At 38.9% G+C, this 12,156-nt stretch overlaps 2 protein-coding genes across 2 annotated transcripts in view; one reads left to right on the top strand and one right to left on the bottom strand.

Moving 5' to 3' along the window:
* Positions 1–2,092, top strand: part of LOC121961396 (NADH-cytochrome b5 reductase 3) — a 28,890-nt gene extending 26,798 nt beyond the window's left edge. Inside the window, exon 9 of the mRNA XM_042511375.1 lies at positions 1,271–2,092. Coding sequence (XP_042367309.1) covers positions 1,271–1,443 — 173 coding nt within the window. The 3' untranslated portion in view covers positions 1,444–2,092. The remainder of the gene's footprint in view (positions 1–1,270) is intronic.
* LOC121961393 (liprin-beta-1-like) overlaps positions 2,093–12,156 on the bottom strand; it is a 37,287-nt gene continuing 27,223 nt past the window's right edge. The window contains exons 14-25 of the mRNA XM_042511370.1: positions 11,664–11,808; positions 9,481–9,616; positions 9,275–9,397; positions 8,927–9,077; positions 8,105–8,213; positions 7,490–7,578; positions 7,218–7,340; positions 6,964–7,089; positions 5,165–5,353; positions 4,199–4,357; positions 3,974–4,039; positions 2,093–3,422 (exon numbers count right to left, since the gene is read on the bottom strand). Coding sequence (XP_042367304.1) covers positions 3,345–3,422; positions 3,974–4,039; positions 4,199–4,357; positions 5,165–5,353; positions 6,964–7,089; positions 7,218–7,340; positions 7,490–7,578; positions 8,105–8,213; positions 8,927–9,077; positions 9,275–9,397; positions 9,481–9,616; positions 11,664–11,808 — 1,494 coding nt within the window. The 3' untranslated portion in view covers positions 2,093–3,344. The remainder of the gene's footprint in view (positions 3,423–3,973; positions 4,040–4,198; positions 4,358–5,164; positions 5,354–6,963; positions 7,090–7,217; positions 7,341–7,489; positions 7,579–8,104; positions 8,214–8,926; positions 9,078–9,274; positions 9,398–9,480; positions 9,617–11,663; positions 11,809–12,156) is intronic.

The following is a 12,156-nucleotide window of genomic DNA, read 5'->3' as shown; positions in this document are numbered from 1 at the left end:
TCAGAAGGCTATTTAATGCGGTGGAAAGTGACTTTAGGCTGTTTTTGGGACATGTCATTTTTTGACATTTTGCCATACTATAGCCTTGCTTTTTCAGTCAATTTTTCCACATGAGAAATTTTGGTGATTTGGGCACTTTTTGCAACTTTCTTTGCTATGGCGTGTTTTTGAAGGCTATTTAATGCGGTTTGAAGTGGTTTTCAGCTTTTTTTTGGGATATGTCATATTTTGACAATTTGCCATACTATAGCCTTGCTTTTTTATCCATTTTTTGCAATTGAGAAATTTTGGTGTTTTGGGCTCTTTGTGCAACTTCCTTTGCTATAGCGTCTTTCGGAAGGCTATTTTATGTGGTTTAGAGTGACTTTAGGCTGTTTTTGGGACATGTCATATTTTGACATTTTTGCCATACTATAGCCTTGCTTTTTTGTCCATTTTTTCCACATGAGAAATTTTGGTGTTTTGGGCTCTTTTTGCAACTTTCTTTGCTATAGCGTGTTTCGGAAGGCTATTTTATGTGGTTTAGAGTGACTTTAGGCTGTTTTTGGGACATGTCATATTTTGACATTTTTGCCATACTATAGCCTTGCTTTTTTGTCCATTTTTTCCACATGAGAAATTTTGGTGTTTTGGGCTCTTTGTGCAACTTCCTTTGCTATAGCGTGTTTCGGAAGGCTATTTTATGTGGTTTAGAGTGACTTTAGGCTGTTTTTGGGACATGTCATATTTTGACATTTTTGCCATACTATAGCCTTGCTTTTTTGGTCATTTTTTCCATGTGAGAAATTATATAGTTTTGTGCACTTTTTGCAACTTTCTTTGCTATGACGTGTTTCGGAAGGCTATTTTATTTGGTTTAAAGTGGCTTCCGGCTGTTTTTGGGACATGTCGTATTTTGACATTTTTGCCATACTATAGCCTTGCTTTTTCGGTCATTTTTTAGACATGTTATATTATGGTGTTTTTGGCTATTTTTGCAACATTCTATGCTATGGTATGACTTGTCACAATATTTTAAAACATAAAACCACATAAAATAACTTGCAGAGATGCAGAGACATGCTATAGCATAGAATGTTTTTTAAAAAAAGACCAAAAACATAATATTACACCATGTTGAAAACAACAAAGACTTGCAAAAATGTCATTGTGTAGTATGTTTTTGAAAATGACCAGAAAATGCAAGATATGATAGTATTCTGCGTCATCCAAAATAGCACAAAGAAAGTCATGTGTAAAATGTTAAACTTCAGGAACTTCTCTGTTTCAGGCTGGGAATACAGCCAAGGCTTCATCAGTGAAGACATGGTGAGGGAACACCTGCCGCCTCCAAGTGATGACACTCTGATCCTGATGTGTGGTCCTCCGCCAATGATCCAGTTCGCTTGCAACCCCAATCTGGACAAAGTCGGCCACGCCAGCAGCCGCAGGTTCACCTTCTAGACATCCGTCCACATCGAGGAAAGGAGGTTTGGGCATAATAGGCCGTTTGTTTATTATACGCTCTACCCTGAAAGCATTAAAGCACTCATATAGTTGCAGTGGGTATTGCACTAGGTATACTCTATTTATGCCATGATATTGATCATGCAGCAGAATTACAGCACGGACCAATAAATGTAATCAGGAAGTGTAATGAAAGGGGTGGCAAATGGTACATATTTGGGCTTGTTTGAGACTGAAAAAAGTAAGAAGAGCAGATGATGTAAGTAAAAATGTTTTGATGGAGAGCTTGAAAATGAGGATGTGATTCCAACTCTGTTTCAAACAATATCAGAGGAGTTGAGGTTTACTGGCTGCTTACTGAGTGCCTTAACACTTGCAAAGCTTTTTTTATGCACAGTATAAGATTTGTGACCACTGGCTTCATCTACACAGAATTATATTCATTATTCCATTACTGCTGTTGCGAATGTTTTACAGTTACATCTGCCCCTCTATATCTGTTGTTATGTCAAAGATGTCAATATTTGCTAAAACATGTTAAGTGATTTTTTGGAACGTGATGTGGTTACTAATAAGTCTTTGCTGCAAGTCTGGCAACAGTGGCTCATCGTGTTTGAATATGCAACATTAAAAAAATGCTACTGAATTCTTTATGCTTTGATTTTTATTTTGTACTTTGGTGGACTCATTGTCAAACCTGTGAATCATCCTCATTTACAAGTGTCTGATCACAACAATGTTGAGCTGCTTAAAGGACATTTCACCCCCAAATCAAACAGATCAATTATGTGGCTGAACTGTCACTGTTAATTGAGCTGACAAAGAAAATGCATTTTCGTGGTTTTTATTACCAAAAATTTAAAAAGAAAGACTTTGGTTTCCATGTTTGCTTGCAGTCATGCCATTTCTTAAAAAGTAAGGAGAACGCTTTAATGCCAGAAATAGATGACAGAATCATTACCGCTTGGTAAATAAAGAGCTAAAGCCAGGACTTTATTAGCGCTGCATAAAGACTGGCAGCAGAGAGGAAAGTTTCAAACATCTTATTTGGTCAATTTGTTGTTTTAGGGAGAATTAACTTTTGTGGTGAACAGCGAGTTTTTGTTTTTTTTTTCAGAGAGATTTGTGTTAACTAGTGAGTTTTCATGCCAAGCTAATAACCTCCTGGCTGTAGCCTGATCCCCTCACCTAATCCTTGGAAAGAAAGCAAATGTGTTTTCTTAAAATGCTTGATCATTCTTTTAAAAACATTTTCTCATTTCCTTTAGTGGTACCTAGCCGTGCAGTTTTTTTTTGGTTCAAGTTGTAAGATATCTGCCTCTGAGATTTCCTTCTCAAAAGATGCACTGCAACAAAAACAGTAAAAATGTAAATGTTATGTGATGTGAGCACCACAAACAAAATCCCAGTTTTCTCCATTGAACTGGAGAGGAGGCAGAAATCTACAGAGATCCAAAAATCTGGGAAAGTAAAACAGTCCGGCTCGATATCACTAAAGTTAATGGGTGAATGTTTGCGGTACCTAAAATGAACTCACTGTAAAAGATAACACAAAGGAACGTAACGTACTACAGACAAAGATGATTCGGACTGCAGCTGAGGGACATAAAAACTTGAGTACTACACTAAAAACAAATAAAAATAAAAACTAGCAATCATGCTAACCTCACTGATTACTGAAAATACAAAAGCTTGAATAAGGAGAGGTACGAAATGAAATCTTGCACTTTCAGTTCATGCATTATATTCTGCTTCAATAAATATATATGGTCATGAAAGCTATGGCTGTACGTCTGAAAGATAAAAATACTGTAAAAGTGGAGGTCTCACATGTTCTACAAAGCTCGGTGGGAGGAGGGTTGTAGATGGCACAGTTTCTTCTTTTTTCACAGTCTCAGTCACACGCCAACGTTGTGATCAGTTTCTGCTGTGTCTACGGAGATTTCCTGAAAGAACTCGTCCTCCTTCAGCATGCTCTGAAACACACAAAGACTTAAGTTTAAACTTAAATCTGGTCAAAAAAAAAGAAGTCACTGCATAGTCTGCCTTAAAAAAAGTGATGGAAATGTCTTAGTACAATACGCGTTTTTGAAGTCATACTTTCATTTGTCGTAAAAATTTGATAGTATATAATGTCGTAGATTACAGTATGTCATAAAAAAGGAGAAAAAAAAGCCAGTATATTGTCACAAAGTTATAAAAAAAACTTAGATATTGATATTTTTTTAAAAGATGTCATCGTGTAATGTGTCATGAAAAAAGCGATAGAAATTGTCAGCATGTCGTACGTCATAAAAACTGTAAAAAAAAATAGTATGTAATAACAAAAGTCGATGAAAAAATATCAAATGTCTTCAAAGATTTTTGAAGTGATGCTGTATGAGACCCTAAACGGGAGCACGCTGACCCCCGTCTGCTGTATCTCATACAGCCCCACTTAGAAAAATCCCAAACTTCCCTTAAACGGGCACTCGGCCATCAGAACTTTCAGAAGCTCTCGTCTGGTCGTACAGCGGCAGTGTCTCACCGTTAGGTTGTTGATTTCCTCAGAAAATGCTCCTATCTGTCTCACAGTCCCTTCGGAGTCCTCCATCTGCCAAAACAAACACAGAGGGGTCAGGCAACACACAACCCACCTACAAAATAAACAAACTTCCATTAAAAATGCTCCCATCACAAGCCAACGTAACTTTTTATGATACTTTATTATCAAATTATATGTAGGAAGCTATGAGAGGAAACAGCTTCATGCCTGTTCCAGGTGGTCGAGCTGTCCCTCGTAGATTCGGACTCCCCTCTGGAAGCTGCTGCTCTTCGGCATTTCCACGTTCATGGGGCAGACGTACTCCTCGCCATCATCCTGACGTTTTTTCCTCAAAGTGCCAAAGCCTCCAAATGACAGGCGTCTCGGCTGTCGCAGGAAAAAGAAAACCGTAAGCGTTCGGCCAGCACGAGATTTTATAATTATTTTATTTTAATTTAAAGTACAGCTGAAATAATGAACTGAATTTTTTTATGTCTTTCATGTGTTCTGGAAATTAAATATTAAGATATCGCTGTTGCTTAAAACAGTTGCACAAAACAAGACAAAACTCATCAACAGAGGAGTAAAACATGAAAAAAAATCATAGTATGTCATTTAAAAAGTGATAAAAATGTCATAGTATTATATGTCATAAAAAATTGACAAAAATATCCTAGTATGGCACATTGTTAAAAAGCAGTTGAAAAATGATAATATTTGGTTAAAAAAGTGATAAAATGTTGAGATATGTCATTGAAGAAAACATAAAAATATCTTAGTATGTCATTAAAAAAGATAAAGGTCATAGAATAAATGTCAACAAATAAAGTAATATAAATGTCATATTATGGTATGCCATTAAAAACTGATTCAAATGTAGTATGTCATTTAAAAGGTGATGAGAAACATCACAGCATAGTATGTCTTTATGTTTAATATGTACAGATACTACAGTACGTGTGTATGTTTTATGATAGTAATGTCATAGTATTGGATTTCATTAGAAAAATGATAATCTTGTCATGGTATCGTTTGTCATAAGAAAGTGATAAAAAAAAAAAGTCGTACTGATGTAAGCCATAAAAAACGTGTTAAAAAAATCATACCAGCCCGTTAATCCAGACTAGAATCAGCGTTACGTGTCCTCTGTGACACATTTTAGATTTGTCTGTGATTCAGTAGACGGACACGTACCTTGACCTTGGCAGTGGCGGTGAGGACGGTGTAGTCTGGGTTTTCCAGACAGTCCTGCTTGAGCCGCTGCGCCTCGGAGCCGATGAGCAGGTGGAAATGTGTTGCCAGGTGGCGTCTCAGCAGGGTTTTGTTGGGGGGAATGTTGAGCAGAAGGGCGAGTGCTTCCACGTTGAAGCGGGGCTCCAACACCTTGTGCAGACATTTGAGAAAACATCACGATGAGAGGTCAAAAAGGGAGACGGTCAGAACGGAGAACAAAGATGCAGAGGAGCACCTGCGAATATTTTTCAGTGCTGAATCATAAAGTGAGGCTGCCTGCAGCTCCACTCGGCAGACGCGCGCACTTAAAACAAGCACAGTGACGCAAGTTTGCTTTTTATAACTGTTGAACACACTGTACACCACGTCACACTTTATTGCAATATGTATCCATATGAATTCTTTTGTTGAAGTATTTAATTTAGACATTAATTTTAAGGAGGAGGTTTAAGTACGCCGTCATAACATGAAACTTCTCTCTGTATGTTTGGGCTATGGACTACAATAAGCTACGATACGTTAAATCCATTTGCCTTTGAGGAGTAACGTTTGTATTTTCCAACTTGGACCTTATTTTCTTATGTTATTGTGTCTTAAGTGACTAAAGGGAACAATATTTGCAGTTGGTCCAGTATTTAGCACCATGACTGCAGCTACAGTCCTCCTGACAGCATTACAGAAAGGATCCGACAGAAATCGATTTTTTTGTTAAAAACTAAGATCCTTTTTTTGTTTAACCAGAATCAGCCACAAAATCGCTCTCACCAAACCCACCAGACTCCATTTAAATACAAAATACTCTTAATGTGTCTAGAGCCAGTATAATCTGACATCTAACTGGCTGCATTAAAGAATATTTTAAACAAACAAAGGTTGGTGATTGTTTGAACAGTAGTTAGACAAACAAAGACTATTTTGGGAGTTTTTTTTTTATTTCCGTCGACTCTGAATGTTGTGAGTCTGGTGTGTTACAAAACAGCGATTTTGTTTCAAGTTAAACAAAAAGAATCTTACTGTTTAAAAAAGGTCTGTCTCCACAGTGATCCTTTACGTACCGTTGTCAACGGAACAGCCAAAAATCGCGCCGATTTTCCATCTAATATCGGTCGCTTGCTTTCAGCGTCAGTGTTGAGCTGTCAGACCGTTCACGCTGGACGCACCACGGCCCGAGCTCCGCTTTTTCTGCGTGCTGCGAGCGAATCTGACAGGAAAACACACTAAATACACTATTATGAACGATATAAAGTATATATCAGATAAGATATGAATGATTTGATCATGATAAATGATAAAATGTGCCTTCAGTGCTTTAACAATGCTTGTTAGTTGTGTCTAAATTTGTGCACACACACTCACTCACAGACACACAACCAGAGACACACACCAAAGTGCTTTTGCGTCCAGCCTGAACCCAGCATTAGAATAATAATCTGAGCCTTTTAGCGGCAAAAATAAGCACTTTTAGTGGACGTCACGGCGCGAACGTGCTCTGACGCTGCCGGTTATTTCGCTGCTGTCGTCTGTCTCTCACAGCACCGGCTGAGGTGTAACCTGCCCTACTCAACCTCTGACTGGCTGGTTCTCGTTACTGTCGTGGTCCGGGCTGGTTTTGTTTCAGATTCAGGAATAAGGTTGTTCAGGGTAATCCAGTCAGAGTACGGCAGGTCATGCCTTCACCTGCCTCCCAGGGAGAGACAAAAACTACATTCCCCAATCACTGCTGTCTAAATTTCATCTGATCCCGCCCGCTCCCTTCTCACCATCAGTCCTCCGTGAACGCCGCTGCCCCTCAGATTGGGAGCGTATTCGGCCAAATCCACAGAGCGGAGCCACTCCATCACTCTGTGGTTGGTCCACTGGGAGATCTCTGCTGGTGTGATATTATTCTGGATAATGACAAAGAAATAAATCCAAAAATATAGATTCATACAATTCAATAATCCATAAATATAAGTCCATAAACCCATTCAAAAAAGGAAAAGAGGAGCTTGGGTTGTGACTTCCTGTGTGATACCTCATCGGAGGGTCGTCGCCTGAGGCAGTTGGGTTCGTAGCAGTTGAGGCGGAGGACCTGAATTGCCCTCTTGATGCTGAGGTGATGGAGAACACTTCCCACCTTCAGAGACAGCAGGTCCTCCTGGGAAACAGCCGCAGGATCAAAAACCACAAGAGCATCATTTATTCAGTGAACCTTTAGAAAACCTTTGCTAATACAAATGCTTCCTGACGCTTTAATGTCAAGAGTTTTACAGGCTTCCACAGGTGACGAGGTTTTAAAAAGCTCACCACTGTCATGTAGTGCAGCATGCGCCCGTCAACACGAGCCTCGTCAAAGTGACTCTTGTACTGCGGGAGGCCGATGTCGTCCAGCCACCCTGAAATAAACAGAAATGTGTTTTATTCGACCCTTTGAAACTCGGAGCGACATCAGTCTCCTTGTGCTGCTTTCAGATGCCTTTCAAAAGTATTTAAACCTCTGAGCTCTGAGTGTGGAGCGATTTCTTACAAAAACATGGGAAGAGAGGCAGTGAGCAAAATGGTTAATGTTTCACAAAGTAGTATATTTAGAAACAAACAAACAAAAACAAAAAAAGGCAAAATGTCTAGGGAAAATAATTTATTTATAACTATAATATTTAGGCATTAAATAGACAAAATAATAATAACGCATTTGAAATTATGTTAAAAAATTATTGGTATTTATTCCGTATTTTTCAAGGCCATTTCGTTCTTTTACATTTTTTATATTAATTTTCAAGTATTTTTTTGTACTTTTGTATTTTGGGTCATTTCTTCTTTTGTTGGTCATTGCCTTCTTCCTATGTTTTTCAAAGGGATCATGTGATTTTGTTATGTTTTTTTATTTTTTAATTATTGTTATTAAGATGTCGTTGCACTCACTGGTCACCCAGTTGTGGTCCAGTCTGCCCTTCAGATCGTCCTCTGACCCGAGAGCCTGCAGAGCCAGCTGCAACTTCTTCCTGTGGAGCGGCTGTTTCATGCACAACTCCTGACAAACACAACATCAGACACAGGAAGGTTTTTAGAGACCGCAGCGAGTAATTCAGTGTGGAGAAATGTCACAGAGTTATACTCGGGGTTCCCAGACCTTTTCAAAGACATTTCAAAACTTTGCTAAGACTTTTCAAACATATCAAATTCAAACTTAAAAGGAGAAAAGCCCCACTGAGAGATTCAGAAATATATGTGAAGGCAAATAAACGTATCACAGCGACACACAGGCTGTGTATTTGCATCTCTTTGGGGTCTTTTTTTTGTCTCTTTGGAGTCATTTTGGGATCCAAGGACAATCACTATAAAAATTTCATTATGTACAAAAAAAATCCATGACTTTTCCAAAACTTTCAATGATTTTTAGTAATTCTGTGACTTTTCCAGGCCTGGAAAATGTGATTTTAAAATTCCATTACTTTTCCAGGTATTTTAATGACAATGGGGATCCTCAGTACTGTATCCCATCACACTTGGAATTGTCCAAATTAAGATTTTTAAATTGAACAGATACTTTGAGAACTAGGAAAGCTAAAAATATTATTTGAAATGGTAAAAAGTTCATCTCTTTAATGGCTTCTTTGTCTTCGATATATTTGCAGAAAAACAATATTCTATATGTTGCACTTTGGAAAATGCCCTTGCAGAGATTTGGGATAAAGAAAATGTTTTGCTGTGACAAAAAAACACCCTAAAGCGTAACTTTCCTACCTTCTCCAGATCATGCTGTGACGCCCGCAGTAGTGTTTGTCCTGACTTGATCCAGCTCTGACCCTGGGCAACATACAACCCGAGGCCCTGCTCATGCAGCCACGCACAAACGTCATCTTTACTCCACCGTGAGAACGGAACATCGACAGCACTGACAGACAGAGAGGGATTATTGATCACAGGAAATCAGCCGGTGAATCCTCGATAAAATAATAACAGAGAACTTTTGCTGATACAAGAACAACATATTCAAAATATGCAGTGGCGTTTAGATATAAAAGAAAAGTTTTTACACTGTATTATACTGTAGGTTACGCCTCAAATTTATGATCACAGTTCGACACCTACTTGTGTTTTGGTTCACGTGACCAGCCGAGTCGAGGGCCGGCTGTGGCTCTGACTCCTCCCCTCCTGAACTCCATCTCTGCTGCATCATCCAGGTTGAAGGAGGTGGAGTGACTCCTTTTCAATCTGCGGGAGCATCACAATACAAATGACCGAAGAAATAATCTTATGTTACATCACGCACAGCTGAATCTCTTCCTGAATGTTACCTGCCAAAGAATTTCATGAAGCCTTTGGACTTCTTTTTGGTTTCGGGTGAGGACGGCAGAGGAGCGCCATCGTGGGATTTTCGTGGAGGAGCACCGGCCAAGTCCAAGTGCTCTGTGCCTTTACGTTCTGTCTCAGCTGCAAAACATGAATGACACATTAAATGACACACTTCAACAACAACACCGACAGCTCAGAGTTTACAGCACAACTTACAGATGCACCACTACGGCCAAATGTTCAACTAAAAGATGAGGAATTTATCACGAACAGATACCACACATGCAAAGGACTAGTTAAAGGATAATTTCTGTATTTTTCAACCTAGACCATTTTTAAATAATTGTGTGTGTAAGTGACTAATAAAGACAGTGATTTTGTAACTGGTACAGCATTAAGGGGGAGCGCTGCTGCAATGTAACCACTTGAGTCACAGAACAATGTCAGTTTACATCCACTAAAAGTGTCTGTTTCAGCCACTGACAACCAATGATCTCTACAGAAATAAAACTTTCAATGAAACACTAAGATCCTTTTAGTTCAACCAGAAACAGCCCCAAAATTGCTATTGTCAAACCCACCAGACTTCATTTAAACAAACAGTAATTTTATCATCGTAAAATCACACTTCATCAAAGTCAACAGAAACAAAATAAAACTCATAAAGACTGTCTTTGTTCATCTTTCCACTGTTGCAACAATCACCAACTCTGGTTTTGACTGTATAAACCCTGAATTCTTGTAAATAATTTGTATAGCTTTTCTCTTTTCTTGTAAATCTCCATCCTTTAATATGTTTATATTTTATTACTCTGTAAAGCACTTTGAATTGCCCTGTTGTATGAAATGTGCTATAGAAATAAGGCTGCCTGGCTCGATACACGCTAAGATTACTGTTTTTTTCTGTGGAGTCTGGTGGGTTTGGCAAAGGTGCTTTTGGGTCTATTTCTGGTTTAACAACATGCAGCTCACTTTTCGACAGCATTATTCATAGGATCCCTACAGAGATAGACCTCACTGATAAACACTGGCAATAACAATCTGAGCCGTCAGTGGCAAAACAAGCAATTTTAGAAGACCTAAACTGAGGGTACAAAAATGCACAAAGTGAATACATTGCAGGTTGTTTCACTGCTGCTGGCTGTAGCACGGTCTCTCACTAATGGACCAATTTCAAAAATTATTGACTCCATTAGTCACTGAGACCCAAAAACATGGCAAAAATTGGCTCCAGGTTAAAATAAATACGAGAGTTACCCTTTAATTACTGCAACAAATTTTTTTCAGATTTTCTCATTTGCAAAGAATGAGAAATGCTTCAGAAAATCACTTGTGAGTACCGTCAAAACAGGTTCATTGCAGATGGTTTAAAGTCATGGATAAGAGACAACTGGATGATTTGATAAGATCATACACAGAAACAGCGAACACCAGAGCAAGAACGGGAAACGCTGAACGGGAAACTCTGAACGGGAAACTCTGAGATAGCGTCTTTAAAACGATGACTTATTCCCAACTTTCCTTTTCTTTTTTAAAGATATTTTTAGGCTTTTTTCACCTTTATTTGATAGGACAGAGTGGACATGTGAAAGTGGGAGAGAGGGGACATGCAGCAAAAGGCCAAGGTGGGGCTTGAACCCACGACCACAAGGACTCAGGCTCTGTGACTGGTGCACCTGCTCTATCCACTGAGCCACCATCTCCTCCTTCCTAACTCAGCTTCTGAAACATGGTGCAATTTTTATTCTTTAGCCCTCAAAAGTTACTTAAATAAAAGAGAAAATGATTATTTGATTTCACAGTTTGTTAACATGCAAACTGTGACGAGGGGTCACAAGCAAAAAGGTTGAGAATCACTGTATTAGAGAAAAGTGGGGGAAAAGTTGTTTTATTGGTATTTGATGATCCTACAAAGTTCACCCACAGTGAGTTAAAGGGTCATGTTGTACTGCCTGTATTTCACATCCAGCTGTTTAATCCAGAGCAGCCATACTGCAGGCCAGCGAGGCCACTGTGCTACTGTACCTAACGCAGGTGCACTGACACTCCGGGTGCGGTCTTCACAATTTACAGAGCCGTGAAAGAAACATGACGATCAGTAACAAAACACATAACACATATTAAAATAGTAAACAAATATATGAGAAATTCAAGGAAAGCATGGCCTTTAAGAAGTCAGTAGTACCCAGGTTTGGAGCGCTGGCTGTCTGTTTGCCTCCACGCAGCTTGAAGAAGCCACGCCCGAAAGAAGAACGGGCCTTCTTGTTACCAAAACTGTCATCACTTGTTCTGGTAGGAGATGAGGAAGCGGGTCCAGCTTTAGGTTTGACCTATGATGAAAAAAAATACAGGAATGAAGAAACATCAGGAAAAGGCAGAAGACTTCACCTGCAAGTTTAAGCAGTAAAAGAGAGAGAAAATGTAGTTTAATGTTTAACCACTAGGTGTCAGAGCAGCACTATCTGATAAAGTGTGTCCTGTGACGACATGAAGACTGAAGGCTTTTACAGTTAATTATTCAACACCTAAACAACCAACTCAGCTGTACAGATTTACACTCAAATGTCAAAATGAAGATTAATTCACTTTTTAAATTTAAGCTTTTTAGAGAAAAAAGATTGCATTCGGCTCAGTCAGGTCTCTGTAGTCTGCCCTCTCAATATCTTCACAAAATTAAA

Source organism: Plectropomus leopardus, chromosome 22 (assembly GCF_008729295.1).
Source record: "Plectropomus leopardus isolate mb chromosome 22, YSFRI_Pleo_2.0, whole genome shotgun sequence".
NCBI lineage: Eukaryota > Metazoa > Chordata > Actinopteri > Perciformes > Serranidae > Plectropomus > Plectropomus leopardus.
The sequence above is the reverse complement of the archived record's forward strand: the minus strand, read 5'-3'. Positions and strand labels throughout refer to the sequence as shown.